This window comes from Vidua macroura, chromosome 4, assembly GCF_024509145.1.
Source record: "Vidua macroura isolate BioBank_ID:100142 chromosome 4, ASM2450914v1, whole genome shotgun sequence".
Taxonomy (NCBI): domain Eukaryota; kingdom Metazoa; phylum Chordata; class Aves; order Passeriformes; family Viduidae; genus Vidua; species Vidua macroura.
The window spans coordinates 61160366-61179269 of NC_071574.1; the positions used below are offsets into that span (position 1 = coordinate 61160366).

Below are 18904 nucleotides of genomic sequence, written 5' to 3' on the forward strand. Positions count from 1 at the left end.
CCCGTTATTAGAGAGCGGCTCCGTTTTACTGCACATCCGTCCTGGGCGCGGGGATAAGGGATCGTAAAAAGAATTAACAAAACAAAATAGCCGGGACTTTAAGGGCTCAGGGGCTTATATGTTCCTTTTAAAGTGAACGAACATTTCGTTATCTGCAGACACGCACACATCTATGCCATAAGAAGTAGCTCAAATTATGCGTTGTGTACGCGCATATACACGTATATAGACGCAGATCTCCACAGTCACATCGAACACACCGCAGGGCCGGCGATCATGTAAAAACCGAATCAAACAAATAAACAAACAAACAAACCAAAAAAAAAAAAAAAAAACCAAAAAAAACCAAAAAAACCAAAACCCCCAAAAAACTCAAAACGACGGCGGAACGGGCAGGGTCTCCTTCCCTTTGAGAGGTCACACTCGGGACAGCTCGGTATTTGCTAGTTTTGCAGAAGAACGGGCTCGGGCTCGCTCCCTTGCGCTTTACGAACAGAAAGGCCGGCATTTTTTCCGACGTTAATAAGTTTTTCCCCGAGTTTTGAGCCTTCCCGTCTCCACAGCGGAGGGCTGTGCCGGCTACCCGGCCTCCTTCTCTCCCTCCTGAGACGAGAGCCGTGGCGTGGAGCGGGCCCGGGGGACGCGGAGCGGAACCGAGGGCTGCGGGGCGGGGCGGGGCGGGGCGGGGCGGGGCGCGGCGCGCGGGACGCTCCGACGGCGATCCCGGCCCCGCCCCCTCCGCGCTCCGCCGGGGCCGCAGCCAATGGGGCGGCGCGGCCCCGCCCCCCGCGCGCCGGTCGGGCGGAGCCGCCCGCGCGCCGCTTTATGAGGCGGCGCCGCCGGCGCGGGGCCGGAGCGCGTTGCCGGCTGCCCGCGCCCCCCGGCCCCATGAGCGGCGGCGCCGCTCGCTCCCGCCCGGCGCTGCGGTGGTGACGGCCGGCAGCCCCTGTATGGCCCCGGCTGTGGATATGACCGCCGCGCCCACCGGGGTCCGCAGCGACGAGTTGCCCGCATCCGCCTTCAGCAGTCCCGGCGGCGGCGCGCTCCCCGTCGCGGCGGCGATGGGCGGGGAGGAGGAAAGCGACAAGCCCAAGGTTTCTCCATCCCTCCTGCCGTTCAGCGTGGAGGCGCTCATGGCCGACCACAGGAAGCCGGGAGGCAGGGACGGACCCGAGGGCGCCGGGCCCCCGCCGGGCGCTGGGGCGGCCCCCCGCGCCAGCCTCAGCCCTCGCCTGGGCACGCTGTCGGCGGAGGCACCGCCTTCCCCGCTGCCCCTCGGCGGGCACTTCTCCGTCGGGGGGCTGGTCAAGCTGCCCGAAGACACGCTCGTCAAGGCGGAAAGCCCCGAGAAGCAAGAGAGGAGTCCCTGGATGCAAACCCCACGGTTCTCGCCGCCTCCCCCGAGTAAGTAATGGCATGGGAGCTCTACGGGCCGGCTGTGATCTTCCGTGGGGCCGGGCGGACCGAGGGCAAAGCTGCGCGGGTGGCCGGGGGTTTCATGTCGCTTTCGCCCTGCCTGCCTCTCCTGGTATATTTTTCTGTGCGGTTCGCACTCTTCTGGGCCGGTTCGATCCGTCTGAAATACTGAACGGATTCGAGAGTGTGTGGAGGATGGCTGCGAAGGCGCAGGAAGAGCGGCCGTGCCAGGGTGAAATCTTGTGCCAAATGTTAACCGGGGGAGGGGGAAGAAAAAGCAACGTGGCCAGCCTGTTAATTTAACCTGGGGCTCGAACTAGCTCCGTAAATTTTGACTCAACATCACTGAGGGTCTCCTCAGAAAGTGGCTCAAGTAATTCCATAAGGATGCGCGCAGACCGCGCGGCAGCTTTGCGGGCTTCAACCCCACCGGCTGGCGTCTTAAATGGTGCATGTCCAAAGTCCGAAGAGCCACAATCAGTGATGTTTTCCTGCTTTAATGCAGAGAGATCTAAATTAGTACAAATAACAGCGTGAGAGCCGAGGTCAGAGAAGGCCGTTAATTTCCAGTGGCTGCGCCGAGCCCGGTCTGGGCAGCATGGGCCGGCTGCCCTCGGCCTGGCCGCGCTCCCTTCCTGCCAGGGATCCCTTGGAAAGGGATGACCTTGGTCTGAGGCTCTCCAAGCGTTTCGGGTGCCTTTAGCAAAGCTGCAAACAGAGCTGCCCCTCTGTCCCGAGAACGGCAGGTTTCCCGACAGGATTTGTGTAGAGCAAAGCAGCGGTTTAATTTATTTAAATTGCAAAGTAAAATTTGCTGCTGCTAAGTAAACCCGGGACAGATTGATGTTGAAGACCCTTAGAAATGTTAAATAAGAGGAGAGGAGCAGTCCGGTGAAGAGTGGTAGATAGAGCATGAGTGTCAATTCAGACCTCGTAATTAATTACATGCTTAATCCGGTTCCCAGGGGCCTAATGAAGAGGGTGTGAGACTGAGAAGCCAGCCCGTTTTGTTTATTTTTTTTTCCTGTAAGCCAATAAAAAGCCAGGACATTTTTTTCATTTTGGAGGGCCATTCCCTTTATTTGCGTCTCCTCTGCATGAGCCAGGGTAGCCATGAAGGCAGGAGATGCAGGGTTTGTGGGTGTCTCATTCCTGCCCATTGCCGGGCTCTTTCAGTGGAGGCAGAGCTTTTTAATATGAAGCACCGCTCTCTTTTTTTTGGAAAGGGAGAAGGCAATTTTAAGTGTGCCCCAGGCAACCCTGGTGGTTTTGGGGCACCTTGCTGCAAGTGGGACCCTACCTCTCACTTTCTCCACCTCAGCTGTGGTAGGGTGGGGGCTCTGCAAGCTGTGGGGGTTTGGGCACTGCTAACCAAGGTGTCTCTCCTTTTCCCTCTTCCCTGGCTGCTCCCGGGCACAGGGCGACTGAGCCCGCCCGCCTGTACCCTGCGCAAGCACAAGACGAACAGGAAGCCCCGGACGCCCTTCACCACGGCACAGCTGCTGGCCCTCGAGAGGAAGTTTCGGCAGAAGCAGTACCTGTCCATTGCTGAGCGTGCCGAGTTCTCCAGCTCACTCAGCCTCACGGAGACCCAGGTGAAGATCTGGTTCCAGAACCGTCGCGCCAAGGCCAAGCGGCTCCAGGAGGCTGAACTGGAGAAGCTGAAGATGGCAGCCAAGCCCATGCTCCCGCCTGCTGCTTTTGGCATCTCCTTCCCACTGGGCGGCCCGGCCGTGGCTGGCGCTTCTCTGTACAGCGCCTCCAGCCCTTTTCAGCGGGCAGGGCTGCCCGTGGCTCCTGTGGGACTATACACAGCACATGTGGGATACAGCATGTACCACCTCACATAGAGCCAGAGCCGAGCCCAGCCCAGCACTGCTGACTGTCTGCTCCCGCCGGCTCCACACACACTCCCTCCCTGCTACTCCGGCTCTTCTCTGTGGACTTCCCCATGGAGCCCATGGCAGAGACTCCTCCCGTTTGGCTCTGCTTGACCTCTCTGCTTCCCCCTCTGATGCTGAGCCCTTATCCCAGCACTGTTCTGATCTCCTCAGCAGTCCTGGGGAGCTGGCAGAAACATGAGGCGTTGCCCCAGCTTTTTCCAGGTGTAGGGTGGTGATGGGCCAGCTGTGTCCTGCTTCTCTGGGTCTAGCTGGCAGCCTGCAGAGAGCCCCCTGCCTCAGGGGAAGGAACTGTAGAAGAGATGGAAAAAGGGGACTGAAAGACAGGACGTTACTCTTACTTTCTGCAAGGCGAGGTCGAGAGACAGAAGTGTAACACAGCCTTTCCCTTTCCCATGTAACAGTGCTGTCTGTTACCTTCTTTGCTCCTCCACCAGCTCCTTTGGAAGGGGCTCTGTGTACTATGTAATATACTGTATATTTGAAATTTTATTATCATTTATATTATAGCTATATTTGTTAAATAAATTAATTTTAAGCTACTGTTTGATGCAATTTGTTTGCTTGCTCTTTGCCCTCTCGGATGTGACAAAAGTAGAGACCGAATTTGTACGTCAGGGGATGAGAGAGGGACCGGCTATAAATAGCCGTTTTCCCTCTTCTCCGGGAGACTTCAGCCTTGGATGGTGAGGCAGCAGCTGAGTTTTCAATTTTCTGTGTATCCCCGAGCTGCCCTGTCCTCACAGCTGTTTGAGGTTTCCTCCTTCCCCCCCACTGCTCCTTGCCAGCAGTTCTCTCCGCATTCCTGCCCCGAAGGTGCATGTGATCGCTGCTGCTTCCCCCAGCGGTGCCGGGATCGGCCGTGTTTTCTTGGCCCGGGGAAAGAGAAAAGTTGCTCCTTTCCCTCCCGGTCCCTGTGCCTGGAAGGGTCCCGGCCGCAGCTCCCGCTAGCTGTGAAGACTGTCCCACACCTCAGTGCCAAGCCTAGTGCGAAGAAAGGGCTTTCCCCAGAGCTCCATTTGCCGGCCGATATTACTCGGGGGGATGGAGCACCGGGATTTGGGGCGGTGGGGAGGAGAGGGGCCTGTCGCGGTTCGGCTGGTGCTGAAGAAGGGGATAAAGGACGCGAATGGCGAGGTGGTGTCAGCACCGCAGCCGATGGGTCGGGGGATGGGGCGTGGGGACCATGGTGCTGGGCCTGAGTGCGGGACTGACGGTCGGGACCGCTCGGCGCCGTGTCTCCTGCTCACCCTCGGGCTTTCGAGCACCCCGCCGTTCTCAGCGGCTGGCTCCGCTAGAAACCCGTCCCCCTCGACCACGGCCCCGAGGAAACCGCTGGCGACGGCTGAGAACCCCGCGGAGAAAATCGGCGGACACGCAGCTCCGGCTCCGCGCTTGCCGATCCCGCCAGCACCGGCGCCGCCGCCTCGCCGCGCTCCCCGCCGGCTGCGCCCTGAGGCCCCTCAGTGCGCCGCTCCACCCGGTTTGGTTTGACGAAGCCCTTGGGTAAATGAGAGCGTTGGTTTCCTCTTTTTTTTTTTTTTTTTTTTTTTTTTTTTTTTAAGTGATGTTGTTTTTTGTTGGTTTTTTTTTTTTTTGTTTTTTTTTTTTTTTTTTAAATTTTCGTGCTTTATCTTTGTGCTCAATGAATGGGCGCTGAGAAATTGGGACTCTATATTTTTCTTTCTGTCTTTCCCCCCACCCCCCACCCCGCTGCTTTCATTTCCAGCAATTTAAAACGTTAAGGTTGAAGCAAAGTTAGAAGGAAAATAATTGCTGTAATGAGGCTCGGCAATCTTCTGCAGGCACTGTGGCTCCAGCGAGACTGTAGCTGGGGGCGAGGCAGGACTTTTATCATCTCCTAAGTATCAATGATGCTTTCAATAACTCAGCGAAACAACATACCTGAACACAGTCACTTTCTCCAGAGCTCGCTGCTCTAATCCCCCTTCCCTTCTCTCGCTCCGCTCTGGCCGCCCAGTCATTTTTGAGCCTGGGGTGAGTTTGGGGCTTTTGTGGTGGTTTGTTTTCTTTTCTTGCTTTTTTTTTTTTTTTCCCTGTACTTTTTCCCAACCCTTTTCTTTTTCTATCATTTCTTTTCTCTGTGCAAATGGCAGTGTCTGTGATCCTGACCCCAGCGCCCAACGCCGCGCCGGAGCGGGAAAGCTCTGTGCCGACTTTTTCCCACGTTGTGTCTCTGGCAGAAAAAGGCTGGATATCTCCAGCTTATCTCTCTCTCTAATTTAGCCTCTGCGCGATTAGACCGCGGGTTTGGGGAGATCTAATCGCTCAGGAGGCCGGGTTTATCCTGTAAAGATGCCCTTAAAATCCGAGAGAGATTTTAAATAGGGAGGACTGCCTTGAGCTGGCTCCCCGGAAGCACTGCTCCCCTTTGCCGGCACCTTTGGGCGCTGCGGCGCGAGACTCCGGGCAGAGCGGCACCCTTTAATCTCTCAGCTTTGTCTCTGTTTGCTTTTTTTTTTTTTTTTTTTTTTTTTTTTTTTTTTTTTTTTTTACATTATGTTAACTCGGGGTGGATATTCGAAGCGCCAGATTCCTATTGAACATGTCTTTGCTTTAAGTTTTCCCCCTGACCCTTGGGCTAAAGTCCTTGGTTGCTCAATTAAACCCAGATGAGAACAATTAATAACTAAGTAATGACAATAAGTTGGGAATCACACGGATGAACGCTCCATGTGAATAGGAAAAGCTCACACAAAAGAGCAAAAAGGATTTGTCGGCTCTTTTTAAGGGGGAATTGGCTTTTCTTTTTTCTTGCCTCTGGCTTACCAGCAAATAAAACTCACTTTTGTGTCTTTGTCGCCTTAAGGATCTCAGTGGGCAGTTGGAAGTGAGAATGGCTGTTTTCCTTTCAACTTGAGGGTGCTGGCGCCACGTAGCCCCAAGGATAGAGAGTAGCCAAAGCAAAGTTTCCTAATAACTCCCCTCTCCCCCGCCACCCCTCCCCAGTCACGCCGGTACCCCCCTCCCCTCCATGCATATCTCCACATGCACTCCTAGGGAGCCTCGGCAGACAGACGAGAGAAAGCAGAGGGGCCCCGAGCACATCCACGTACCGCCACGGACTAACAGCCGAGGCTGACTCTGCCGTGGGAAAGCGACAGTGCCTTGGTGCCACACTTTCCACGGGGTGTAGGAAATACGGCTGACAGTAGCCGGAGCACGGAGAGGAAGCAAGCACGCGCAGAAACGCATACAAAATAAAAGCTATTTTTTCTACTCTTATTCCCACAAGGGAGGGGAACGGCTCCGTTACCCGTACATAGGGGCAGCGCCCGTGCGCATCTTCCCGGCACCGGCTCCGTGCAAGCTCGAGAGCCTCGGCTGGGACCACCGCGGGATCGCGGCCGGCTCCGGCTGTGGCAGAAGGGCAGAGTGGCACACAGCGAGGGCTGAGAGCTTAAAAAGCACGGAAAGGCTCTCCATCAGTTTTAGCTACAGAGAACGTGACTACCGGGTAAACCTGCTGCGCAAATCGTTGGTTAAACCGTACATTTGTCATCTGCTCTGAATTTCTCGTGGTTTGGGGGTTTCTTTCCAAATTCGCTCTTTCACTCGCAACACGAATCGGTGCCCCGTTGAATAGTTTATCGAATGTTTTCCGTAGTGCTCAAGTGAAGTGGGAGCTTAAAATCCTGCTTTCTAAAGTTAGGGCAGGCTAAAGTCAGCAAGTGAGTTAGGCGCAGCAACAGCCTCCTGCTGCTCAGGATTGTGCCTGAGAACAGAACCTTAAGAAATCAGAGGCAAAACAGGGAAGCTGCCTAACTTAGCCTTTGTAAAGGCCAGGGGAAGGGGAGGGGGCTGAGTGCTTCTCAGTAGTTCTTATAAGCTTAAATCCAGGCTCATCATTTTGTGTAGATCTCTTGGGTCACATCAAACCTTTTTCCTAAAAATCTGGGAAATTAAAGGTCTGTTGAACAAACCGGCTGGCCACCTTCAGGAGGAAGTGGGATGCTTGGCACTAACTCCTTGGTACTGCCTGAATTTAGGTAAACAGCTGAACTCAGATATTCTATATGCAAAGTGAAAACACCAATCACCAACTTATTAGAGACTCAGAGGTAATTGCTCTTCATCTCTTCTAATGATACATCTGATTTTATATTAGACACGGAGGTGGCCAGAGAGAGCAAGAAAAAGCAGCTGCGTAAGCAGTCTTGAGACCAGGACACTCCTCAGGGCAGTCATGGGGCTGTCCAAATTAAATCCAGCAGAGTGGTGACTGATAAATCGATAAATCTCCCACTGCCTGGAATATAATATGCTGTACCCAATGAGCTCCTGGATGCAATGAGGTAGTTCACTCACTCTTAGTTCTTCAGAAAAAGCAGGCTGATGCGACTTCTGCACCGAACTGTAAGGGAGTCTGTGGCAGAAAGAGACACCTTCTCCCTGCCTTTCATAGTTCTGGCCCCACTATATATCTATATCTATTTATACCCATATAATCTATATCTTCTTTATCTAGATATAAATCTATATCTATATAATTTATAGTATATATGTATCTATAGTAGAATATATATATATTCTAACCCAAGGAGTATGTGGACCTCTGAAATTTTCTTTTATTAGCTTTTAACTCTCTCCATACCTTATGTGAAGCACAGTGGTGTCTGTCCCTGGCCTGAGCGATCTGTTCCACAGCAGGGAGCCTAAAAATGAGGCATTGCCATAATGGGTATTGCAACACAGCTCCTTGGGGTTGGCCCGAGGCCCCTTCTGCAACACGGACCCATTGTCTGTCCAGCTATGTGGCAGGAGAAGCTGGAGGCAGAACCAGAAGCAACAGCTCTGAATCATTGAACTACGAGTTGTAAATTTTAACATGCTGCACAGAGAGATGTGGCAGTGATTTGCTTACAGCAGTAAACCGATCGACATTAACTCTGCTCCATTGTACTTCATCTCAGAGATCTTTTATCCCTCCGGGCTGGATCCGGTTCCCACCCTGCAATGATTAAAGGGAAAGCGAGGAGGCAGCTACCTGGACCCAGTCTCCCTCGTGTGACCAGGAATGTGCAATAAACCCCCCGTGCAAAGTTCTTTTCATCTGGGGAAGTGGCGCAGCTGAGGATCCCAGTGCGCACGGAGCCGAACTCCTCCCGGAGCCGAGCGCCTGGAGCCGGCTCACCCGTGCGCTGCTGCCCGCTGCGCCACGGATCCCCTCGACCCACAACCAGTTCTGACGACGATGTGAACAGCACTCCCTGCATTTCTTCTAGCTTAGAAGAGAAACAGATCTCCTGCCTATGTCATAGAGCCATCAAAGCTACTCACTTCAATAGTACAGGCCTTGCCAGCGAGCTGTGAGACAAACCTTGGGGAGAGAGTTTTGTAGGAGCAATGTTTTAAATCCGAGATTGTTTCTATGTCCGTGGTCCATTCTCATGGAAGCTGGGGCAGACAATGGGGAGGTGGGGTCACAGTGATTAGCACCGGACAGACCTGAGGTTCAGGCACCCAGACACAAAAAGATGCAGCCCAAACTAAATATTCATTTCAGCCTAATTGAGCAATGCTTCTGTTGTGTTTTGTATCGGGCACACAGCAACAGGCAGGGTGGGTGTGCATGCAATGTATATTGGAGAAAGAGGTACCTTATAACGACAAACACATTCAAGACCTTCTGACCACCGCTGTTGCTGCCCAGTGTAAGGGCACAAAGAGAAAGAGCACGCAGGTGAGGCAGTATTTAGAGGTTTCGCTAAAATTCAGGCTCCATTTGCATGTCAGAGAGAAAGGAAGTGGCAGCATGAGAGAAAGAGATCTGTTTGCAAAGGATGGCAAAAATATGTTAGCTGGAAGACTGTGAGTGGTGTAGGGAAGTCTCAGGAATGGAGGAAAAGAGAATTATTTCCAAAAGACAAGCTGGAGGGAAGGAGCAACTTTCTTTTGATGCAAAGTTTTGTGTGCATTGGGCATTATTATGCAAATATCAGCTAACAAATACTAAGTAAGGATGCTTTAAAACTCAGGGGGTGATTGACTTGCATTTCATTCCATTTAGACGTAAGCCAATGGCCCTGTTCCCATTTACATCAGCAAGGGAGTGGTGGCTCTGAGACTTGCCCTCGCATTATGGCAAGCTTGTGTGCATTACTCCTGGGGAGCATCTGCTCCTCACACTGTACTCACTAAAAGCCATAAATGCTTTTCTAAACCTCGTAATGAGCTTTGGACTTACTGTGAAAACCGAGTCTGTGGTGTACCACAAGAAGAGACAGTGGGATGTTGTAGTCTGACCAGATTTTTCTTTCTGTGACATTGACAATTTTCTCTTTTGATAGGAGGCTACATAAATAATACACACTAAATTCTATTTACAAAACAAAATACAGGGTTGCAAAACACAATACATATGACGTGGGACTGGAATAGACATAGAAACAGGATTCAGTGTTTTTCAAAACAATTTAGCACTTTAAACATTAATTGCCTCCAATTAAGACTGTAGGCACCCACCTGAATGTACAGACTGTATGTTATTGAGCAGAGATATTCACCGATGCCTTTTATCAGGGAACCCAAACTCGAGTACCCTGTGAGATGCCCATCAGCTGAGACCCTACAGTGCCAGAAAGCAGCATGATGTCTCCACAACACTGATTATATCAGATACCACTGATATCAATATAAATAATAATCCAAATGTGAACTTGCTTTAGTGATTAGCACGTCCAAATTCTTTTTAAATACAGTTTAAGTATTAACTGTGTGTTCAAAATCTACATTCAGAAATCTTAGTATTGAATTCCTAGCTCAGATTTTTAATTTAGCAATTACTCAAAAGAGGATTATCAAAAGATCCTTCAAGATTAGTTTATTAAAAATTACATGACTTCAACTACATTTCTGTCAGGTGTGATACCTGAATTAGGATGAACTTAATGGCCTTAATAGCTCAGAGTTCAAATCTAGACAGTCAGACAGTTCTCCCTTTAAGAAGACCTGTGCAAGCATGTTAATTTTCCCTCTAAATAATTGCAAATTTCATGTACATACTCAAATCCATCTCAAAACACCTGGAAAGCAAATAGAAAGTTGTAGAGGGTGTATAATAAAATGAGAAAGCTGAGATGGACATGCAATCCTAAATTATTCTTACTCTCTAAAACATCAGGCTGAATTTCTCCAAATGTGATTTACCCTTCCTCAAAGATGGCTTTAATACTAGCCAAGTTTGAAGTTTGCTAATGACATTTATTTCTGAGCTATGTATGCATGAGAATTTCACTTTGCATAGTTGGAGACTGTGATCTTTTTCAAGCTTGCATAATGTTTAACATGACTGAATCAATTTTCAAAACAAAGAAACACGAAAACATTGAAAAATGCCCAGAACAAGAATGGGCATTTCCATTCCATAAGGAATTTGTTTGGAAAAAATTACAGAGTTGTTGGAATTAGAAACTAAGTTTATCTTAAGTTTGCTGGAAGGGAAAGTTATATTATACAAGACAATTAGCCATTGGTTTCAGACTGATCCAAAGCCCAATAAAGTCAGTGGCATCTTTCCATGGGCTAACTAGGAGGCTTTGGGACTGACTCATACACTGCAGAGCTCCTCAGAAGATAATAGTTCTACATTGCTTATGTGAAAGTTAAATATAGCCCAATGTTTGTAAGTGTGTATGTATTACAATTAATTTAAACCCCTGGTAAAGATTGGGTTACAGTTTCCATTTAATGCATATGTATGTGTTTGTGTTTGTATGCATGCACATGTAAAGACAGACATCTGTGGACATGTAAGCACACACACAGGACTAGTGCCATGAGGATGATTGAATCAAGAATATATACACGATGGCAAACACCAGCCTTTACTACAGCAGATATCACCGCTGCCATACATACACTTTGACAGATCTGAACATGTGCTTTCAAAACCAGCAGCATCTGTTTACACTGAACTGCAATAAAAACTGAAGGAGGCATCAGTTAGTATTAGAATTTTATCTTTTCAATGTCCAGAAACAGTTTCTGTGCCTTTGATGTAAGCTGTCAAGCACTACTGGAAAATTGCATCTCTCTGATTACTGCATTCAGGGCAGAGGAAAAGACATGACTGCCTTGCAGCGTTTGTCAGCAGGGACCCTGCAGGGGCTTGCTTTTTGGGTACTGATAAGCAAAGTTAGCTCACATTCAAAGAACAGTGAAGCAATTCTTGCGTAAAGGGGGAAAAAACCCACAAGGGACACTATTCTGGATGATCCTGTAGTGTAGAAAGTTTTTCTCTGTTGCAGGTATGATTAACCCTTACTTTTACTTGCTGCTCCCTTCAGATGAAACTTCCTACATCCTGCATGAGTGTTTAGCCTGAATATAAACGCAGCGGCAGCAGCACCACTGATTATTCAGGTATGTGCACGTTCAGACCTGTAACGAGCACCTGATTACCCGTGAAGTGGTTGTATTGTGCCTGAAGATGTGGCTTCACATTTCCAGGCTTTTAGAGGTGGTATTAGCTTATCTGTTCCTCATTATCCCTATTCCCCGTTTCTTCCATTGCCCATAGCCCCATTCCTCTCGGCTATGTGTCACAAAACATTTCATGGCATTTTTAAGCCTGCATCAGTTGCCTGATGAGATTTAGAGCTACGACCTTTGCTGATGGTTGCACTGACAAAAAGGGTAGGACAAAGGAGAAGTGGTTAGAAAGTCATAGCACACTGAACTCTGTAAGGTGACTATGACACCAAGGAAACAGTGCCACTTGCCCCATCACAAAACTCTGTGTCGATATGAAGAGGATTTTTAATTTTAAATTTTAATTGCAAATGAGAAGGACGGGCTCATTAAGGCTTGTTTGTGTTATTTTCCTCCCGTGTAAACAGAAAGGAAACATTTGTATACTTTAGGTATTATATATCTGAACAAAAGATCCAGTCATCAGCTGTGTGCATCCCGACCATGTACCAGGAAGAAAGGCTGGCAAAATAACTGCACTTTTTGTAGTATTCCTACCACACTGCGGCAGCATCCAGCCTGGAAGGACTTTTAGGAGAAGTGCAGGATGTAAGACAGCCAAGCTCAGCCAGGGAGGAGAGCAAACTCAGAGAAATAAGAATGGAAAAAAAGCAATGCAAAGGAAGAAAAAGGCAGTTAGCATGCAGTGGAAAAAAAGTGAATGTCTAGTGTGTAAACAGAGCAAACACGGCCTCTTCCGTGTAGGGATTGCCAAAGTACACCTGGGGGCAGGGAGGTGGACAGGTAGAAACACACCCCTAAAGACACATTTTAGAGTGAGCAGCAGCAAGAACACTGCAGAAGACATTGGGTGCATTGTATTGTGGTTGGCAGCGGCATTTATTTCATAGGGGCAAGGTAAGTGCAGGAACATAAACATTTGCAAGCCATCTATTTTACTGGCAATTCATAAGGAGAACTTGCAGAGTGTTTAATGCTTCCACAGCCAGGCCCAGGGGAACTGAAGGTATTCACACACATTTTAATAAGGTGGACAGGCCAAAAAGGAAATTATCCAGTCTCTCCCAGTTGTAGGGTTTTGGCTTTGTGGGAGAGCTGATGGCCATTTGGATTCTGCTTGTCCCAGGGCACAGGTGAGCTCCAGGTGCCTACATCTCGGAGAGAAATTTGGCATGCTTTTGTTGTCTAGAACCAGTTGGTGCTCCTGTGTTGGAATACACAGCTTCCTGAGGGCATAACACCCCCTCCTAACAACCAGAAACTCAGCAGCTACATGACTCTCTCTCTCAAGGAAACTCAGCTCACAGTGAGGGTGTGAAGACACTCAACCTGCACTCCATTGCTGGGAAGTGCTGAATTCCACATCAGACAGGTCAGCTGGCATCACTCTCTTAAAAATTTACAGCTGGAACAGAGCACAGCAGCCTAGCTCAGAGCAAGCAGGGTTGCCCTCCACAAAGAGTTCAAAGCCAACACTCCCACCTCCCAGGGCAGTGGCCTCTTCCCCCTCTGGGGCCTCCCCTTCTCCCGTGGGAGCCACGTCCCTGTGCAGCACTCAGGCCACAGCCAAGGGTTTCTCAGAAAGAACGAGGAACAGGAGAAACCTGGCTCTGCTTTAATGTTCTGGCTAGCAGTTACCTGATAGAAAATGCATTGGTAATTTCTGTGTCAGGGTCCCGAGTATGGCAGAAAGCTTTTTCAGTCTTTAGAGATGCCTACTTTTCACTTGCAGACCATATTGAGCATCTGTTAAGCATCTGCCTTAGGTACTCTAAAACATATTGAGAGACCAAAATAATTTCTCTTTAGACAACACCTTCATTCATTGTCCAAAGACTGCAGTTGAGAGCAACCCCCTTTTCTTTTGTTAGCATATTTCCTGTGTATACCTATTGCATCTGTGAAACACCTAAATTAGAGAGATACTCAGACATGAAGAGAGTTACACTGTGCTCTTTTCACTTCTCTATTTCATTCCACCTCTCCATTCATTATCCATCAATTATGGGTGGGTCCTGAGTATCTTCCAACCCGTAATTGTGTTTGTGCACTTATTGTAGAATATATAGTTGTTAGGACATTCAAAAGCATGTAATTGCTTTTTACTATGTATTCATTTGCCTTTTCTTCTAGATGGGAATTTGTATAAGTGTTATACTTGGCTCCAGTCCTGCAAACAATTGTGCCCACAAAAAACTTTACCCACACTAGGAGCTCCACGGATCACAGCTTCTCCTTCACCCACTGAATTATATGAAGTTACTCATGCAGTTAAATTACTCATAAGCATATGTGTTTGCTGGATCAGGGTTTCTCTATGTAAGATTGATCTTTATGATTTAAGACACCTATAAATTTCTTTTTAGATAAAGGAAGTAAATCCTTGGAAAGTTGTAATAAACTTTGGAGTTGCACTTAGTGCAAGAAAATGCATCTTGGTTTATTAATTAGTATCTGGTTTTTTTAATTTGACACTCTAAAACCAAAATAACTCAACATACTACTAAACATTTTATAAAATAAAGTATTTGATACTTAATAATTTTATACAGTAAGGCAACTTGATAGGGTTTCTTTAAACAGCATAACAAGGTAAGAACATTTTTTAAATGCTATGTCAACAGAAGCTGCCATTTTATGGCAGCCTGTTAGCCTACACACAAATGCCTCAGACTCTGATCCCCAAACCTTTGCCAGCTGGGCATCCTGCTAAGTGCCCTTGAATGTAGAGTGCCTTAGAACAATGAATGATCAGGACCTTGGATCTGAAGATCCACTAGGCTTAAAAGTGCTGGCTTAAAGTAATTTTCTCTTTTCCCTTTCACTAAAATCTTCTGTAACTCTCTTGGGATGGAATGCTAATTCAAGCACCTGTAAAAACCTGTGACACATAATTATTTTTCTGGAGGAGAACAGGGGAACAGCTTACCTTTTCAAAAGAGATCTCAGATAATTTTGCTTGAACCTCTACACCAATCTTCCTTTCAGGCATGAAATTGCAAGACAAACTTTTCTACACACTTCTAGCTATCAGAAGGAGAAGAACTGGAAATATCCAAGCTGTAGAGCTTTTCCCTGCTGTGGGTCAAATAGTTTATCATCCTCACAGAGGCAGATGGATGTTTTACTGTGAATCAAAGCCCAGCTCCAGAGGACAGTTCTAATGACCTGTGAGTTCACTGCATCTCTCCTCTCCTGACCCTCGTCATGATCCATGCCCTGTCTTGCTCCTCACCACCGTCTCTTCCTCATCTTGGGCATTGCACGTGTCTGGGTGTATGTGCTGGTTTGGTTTGGTTCTCCTTGGGGAATTTTGCTGTCATAACTGGCCATGGGCATCACCTCTTAAGTGCATGTCCCCATCTGCAGCCCAGCTCTGGTGAGGTTTGCAGAGGAGAGCAGCCATGGCACTTCTCCTGCCACCCCCTCCCTGCTCACAGCTCACAGGCACTTCTGTGCCTGTCTGTCCAGTCTTACCATGTCCCTGTGCTGTGTTGTATGCACTAACCAAGGCTGCAGCCTTGACTAGTATGCACCTCCTGTCCCTGGCTTGCTGACCATTTTCTCTCCAGTTCTTCCTCGTCTCACAACCTTGCTCTTCTGCTGTCTGAATGCATCCGCATGCAGGTGGCATTTGCATCTGTCAGGGTGCAAGCTGTTGTTGCAGTGGCATGGCTGCTGCAGCTCCAGGCTCGGCCATCTGCCTCCTGCACCTGCTTGTCCTCAACCAGGCACCTCTCAGTTCCACAGCATCCCTTACTCTGCCAGATAAGACCCCCCTTAGCCATTTCAACCCAGTAATGCTGGCTGCCACCTCAGCTCCCTTTCCTTTTCTCATTCCTTAAAGTACACTTCTGTCCCCAAAATCGACATTCCAGGACTAGCTTGTTCTCCTTTGCTGCCAGCTCGCTGGTTTCACCAGTGTCCCACACTCTCAAACACCTGACAGGGATTTCACTGGGGTCATTTGTGAATGAAGTGGGCCTAGAAGCCCTGCAGGAAAATCAGATGGAAACAAATGTTCACAGCTTTCTAGAAATTGGTGTCAGCTCCCTGATACAGAGAGTTTTACAGCTCTATAAATCAGGCTGAAAATGTAACCAGAAGCCCTGTTAGCTTTCTGTTTCTTTTAGCACATCCGTTTCTTGTAAAATTCCGATTAGAGGGACTGGTCTCTGTAGAAATCATTCACTCCAAACCCAACAGGGCTATAAATCAAAGCACTACAAATCACCACAATTTGCAGATTTTGGGTTTCATCATTTTATTGCTTTTGAAGAAGCTATGTAAATGCTCTTGGAGAATATTGACCCCTGCATCATCTGTCATATCTGGGATGAAGAAGAAAATAAAAGCATTTTCTGAAAACCAGGTATCTCATTCATACAGTTACTCCTAACCTATTTCTCTAAGAGATCAGGTCCAGAATGCTTTCTCATATGAAGAATCTCACCAAAATTAGTGAGACTACTCTCATAACTTGGAGCTAGAGGAATAATTTTTTTTTTTTTTTTCAGAAAGAAGCAAAAAGACAGTAGAATTTTACAAGAATCTCTGTGTGGAAAAAAAAAAAAAAAAAAAAGAATCAGTGATGATTGGATGCGTAACACCATTTATAACTCCCTGTCCCAGCCTGGGTTTGGCTGTACAAGATGATAATTATCTGCTCCAGCAGGCAAAGATTTCATCACCTCCCAGTATGAATGACAAAACTGTTCCCAACAAATTTTGCCCTCCCAGTGACAGTAAATCCAATCTAGGCTTGCAAACTCCAGATATCTCTGAGCTGAGTCACACTGGTCTGCTGCAATGCATCAGAACCCCACAGTGACCACAGCTGTGATTTGGACATCTGGAGAAGGGTTTTCAGACCAGGTTCACTCATGACTCAGGTTCTGTGCAGCACTTTGAAGGGCTCCTCAAAGTGGAAATCCTGGAAGGATCTCTCACTTTTATCTATCTACTTTCCTGAAGTCCAGGGGCTTCAGCAGACTTGATACTTCTTAACACAACAGGTTTCTCTTCACCACCCTGTCCACCTTATTAGTAACAAAGTTCTGGGAACTTCTGCAGATCGCAAAGAGTGGAAAAAAAAACCACACAAGGAGAAATATCTTTGGTCGCAGAGTGAAAGCATGAAATTATTCCTTTAGATTTATTATTACAGCAACAATATGTAATTTACCAGGAAGAAATTTAATTCCTGTGGAGTTTTAATTGTACTATTGGTATCTGAGAGCTACAATAGGGACCAGATGCCCACTGAACAAGTTGCTATACAGTACAGGAGAAAAAAACCGGTCCTTTCCCATGAAGGCTCATAAGTCTTTGTATTGCCTTTATTGGAACAATGGCAAGATTTGAGTTTTCATTATTATATGCAGATAACTTATACTGTAAGGGGAACATTTTCCAAGGCCCAGAGAATTGGGAGGCATTTGACTCCTTTGACACTCAGTGGGATTCTTAATAGCTATTTGTCTGTGGTACCTTTGAAAAGGACTGCTCAGGCACCTAAGTGGCATGATCACATTTTTCGAAAGTTCATTTAAATATTGGAAAATACTCATAGAAATGGGACATATATTTCAAAATCACTGTTTTTGACACACTAAACCTTTTAATTCAGCCTAGTGCTTAAACAGATCCATCATTTTTATTACATAGCCTATAAAGTCAATTAAAGTAATTAAATGGAAATTGGAGAGTATTTTAAAGGCTGGTTTAAGATTCCTCTTTGAGCACTGGAGCTTAGTGTTACAGTAGGACACCATCTGCTGTCCAAGCAGGGTCTGACTCCACTGCCTCTGCAGCCACATCCCAGCTATTACCTTAATAAAGCTTTTGCTAACAAAATTCCCTGTCAGATTCATGAGTCTGTGTTGTATTTTATTTAGGACAGATGTTTGAATTTGATCTTTTCCCCCGTTATGTGGTAGAAATACATAAAATGTGGATTTCTTCACAAAAATTTTGTTTGCAGTAAAAATGTTTTGTAGGTACTCAGGGTGTTGAGAAATAAATGCTGTAAAAGGAAATAAAAAAAAAAATACTTCAGATTTGTTAATAAGTTGTGTGGCCATTACTGGTTACTGTACTCTAAGACTAGCAAGGGTGCAAGCTGTTTATCAGCGACTGTAAACTGAAGGTGCTCTCCCCATTCTCGGGGGACATCTGAGGCCTTGCTGGCATAGCTGCCAACTAGTGTTAGTTTTAATGCAGATTTCCACACTGTGGCCACTTTACATCTGGAAACTGAGTTGAGACCATCTACTTATTTTTCACAGGTCACTGAAGTGATTGCCAGGTGGCAAAGTTTTTGGGTTGCTGTCAACATGCAGAACTTCTGAGGTGACCTTGCTGTGGGAAATTCCATATTACTTTACATGTCTCCTGCGTGTAGTAAATAAGTCTCAGGCTTTGAAAGTAGATTCTCAGGCCCAATTATACCTGTTGACAAGCTATAAAAGTTGTTTCTTTGCTTACACAATTGTATGTCTTCATTTCTTCTCTACATTTCCTTCTAGAAAGACAGCAATTTTCTATAAAATGATTCCTGTTTTCCTTTGTTACAGAATTGTTTTCCTGTTCATGTTGCTCTGAATGCAAACACTTCTGTAGAAGAAAAAGCTTGGATTGGTGTATTGTATCATAAATACAATATAGTAGAGATATCAGAGCAACTGGTTGCTGTTGGAGTCAGTATAGAAAAGCTATGGCCAGGAATCAGAGCAAGGTAAGCAGGAATATGTTGTTGCTATCACTGTATGTAGGCTAGGGCCCCCAAAAGTGTTTGTAGCAGATCATATTCCTTGAGTTCCTCTCTTAGGCCTACATAATTAGAGCTTTGGGTTGGCTGAAGTGACAAAGTTGTGGATAAAATTGCCTTTAATTCCTCAATTAAGCCAATAGGCAATTAGTGAATGATTTTCCTGCAGCTCTCTGGAGGGTCCTGTATTTCTGTACTGCCTCAGTATAGGCAGGTATAGGACCTCAGTTTGATGATTCAGTTAGAGGGGGTGAATTTAGGTCTCAGTGTACAGTGAGACATAGACACATCTGAGACTTTGAGAAGTCAATATCAATATTGAAATCAATATTTTGCCTCTTTTGGGAATCATCTGGACATTTTA

General features: G+C 47.1%; 1 protein-coding gene across 1 annotated transcript; it reads left to right on the plus strand.

Annotated features, from left to right (window-relative positions):
* The first annotated feature begins 885 nt into the window (after window positions 1-885).
* MSX1 (msh homeobox 1) lies at window positions 886-3350 on the plus strand. Its single transcript, XM_053975639.1, has 2 exons — window positions 886-1404; window positions 2836-3350. Exons 1-2 carry the CDS (start codon window positions 951-953, stop codon window positions 3264-3266), a joined length of 885 nt encoding a protein of 294 aa, XP_053831614.1. The 5' UTR covers window positions 886-950; the 3' UTR covers window positions 3267-3350.
* The last annotated feature ends 15554 nt before the right edge of the window (window positions 3351-18904 follow it).

Bases quoted from the DNA above. Each gene is read 5' to 3' on its own strand.
- MSX1 (XM_053975639.1), top strand. From the start codon at position 951: ATGGCCCCGGCTGTGGATATGACCGCCGCGCCCACCGGGGTCCGCAGC. The intron at 1,405-2,835 runs GTAAGTAATGGC...TCCCGGGCACAG, and splicing joins GTTCTCGCCGCCTCCCCCGA to GGCGACTGAGCCCGCCCGCC.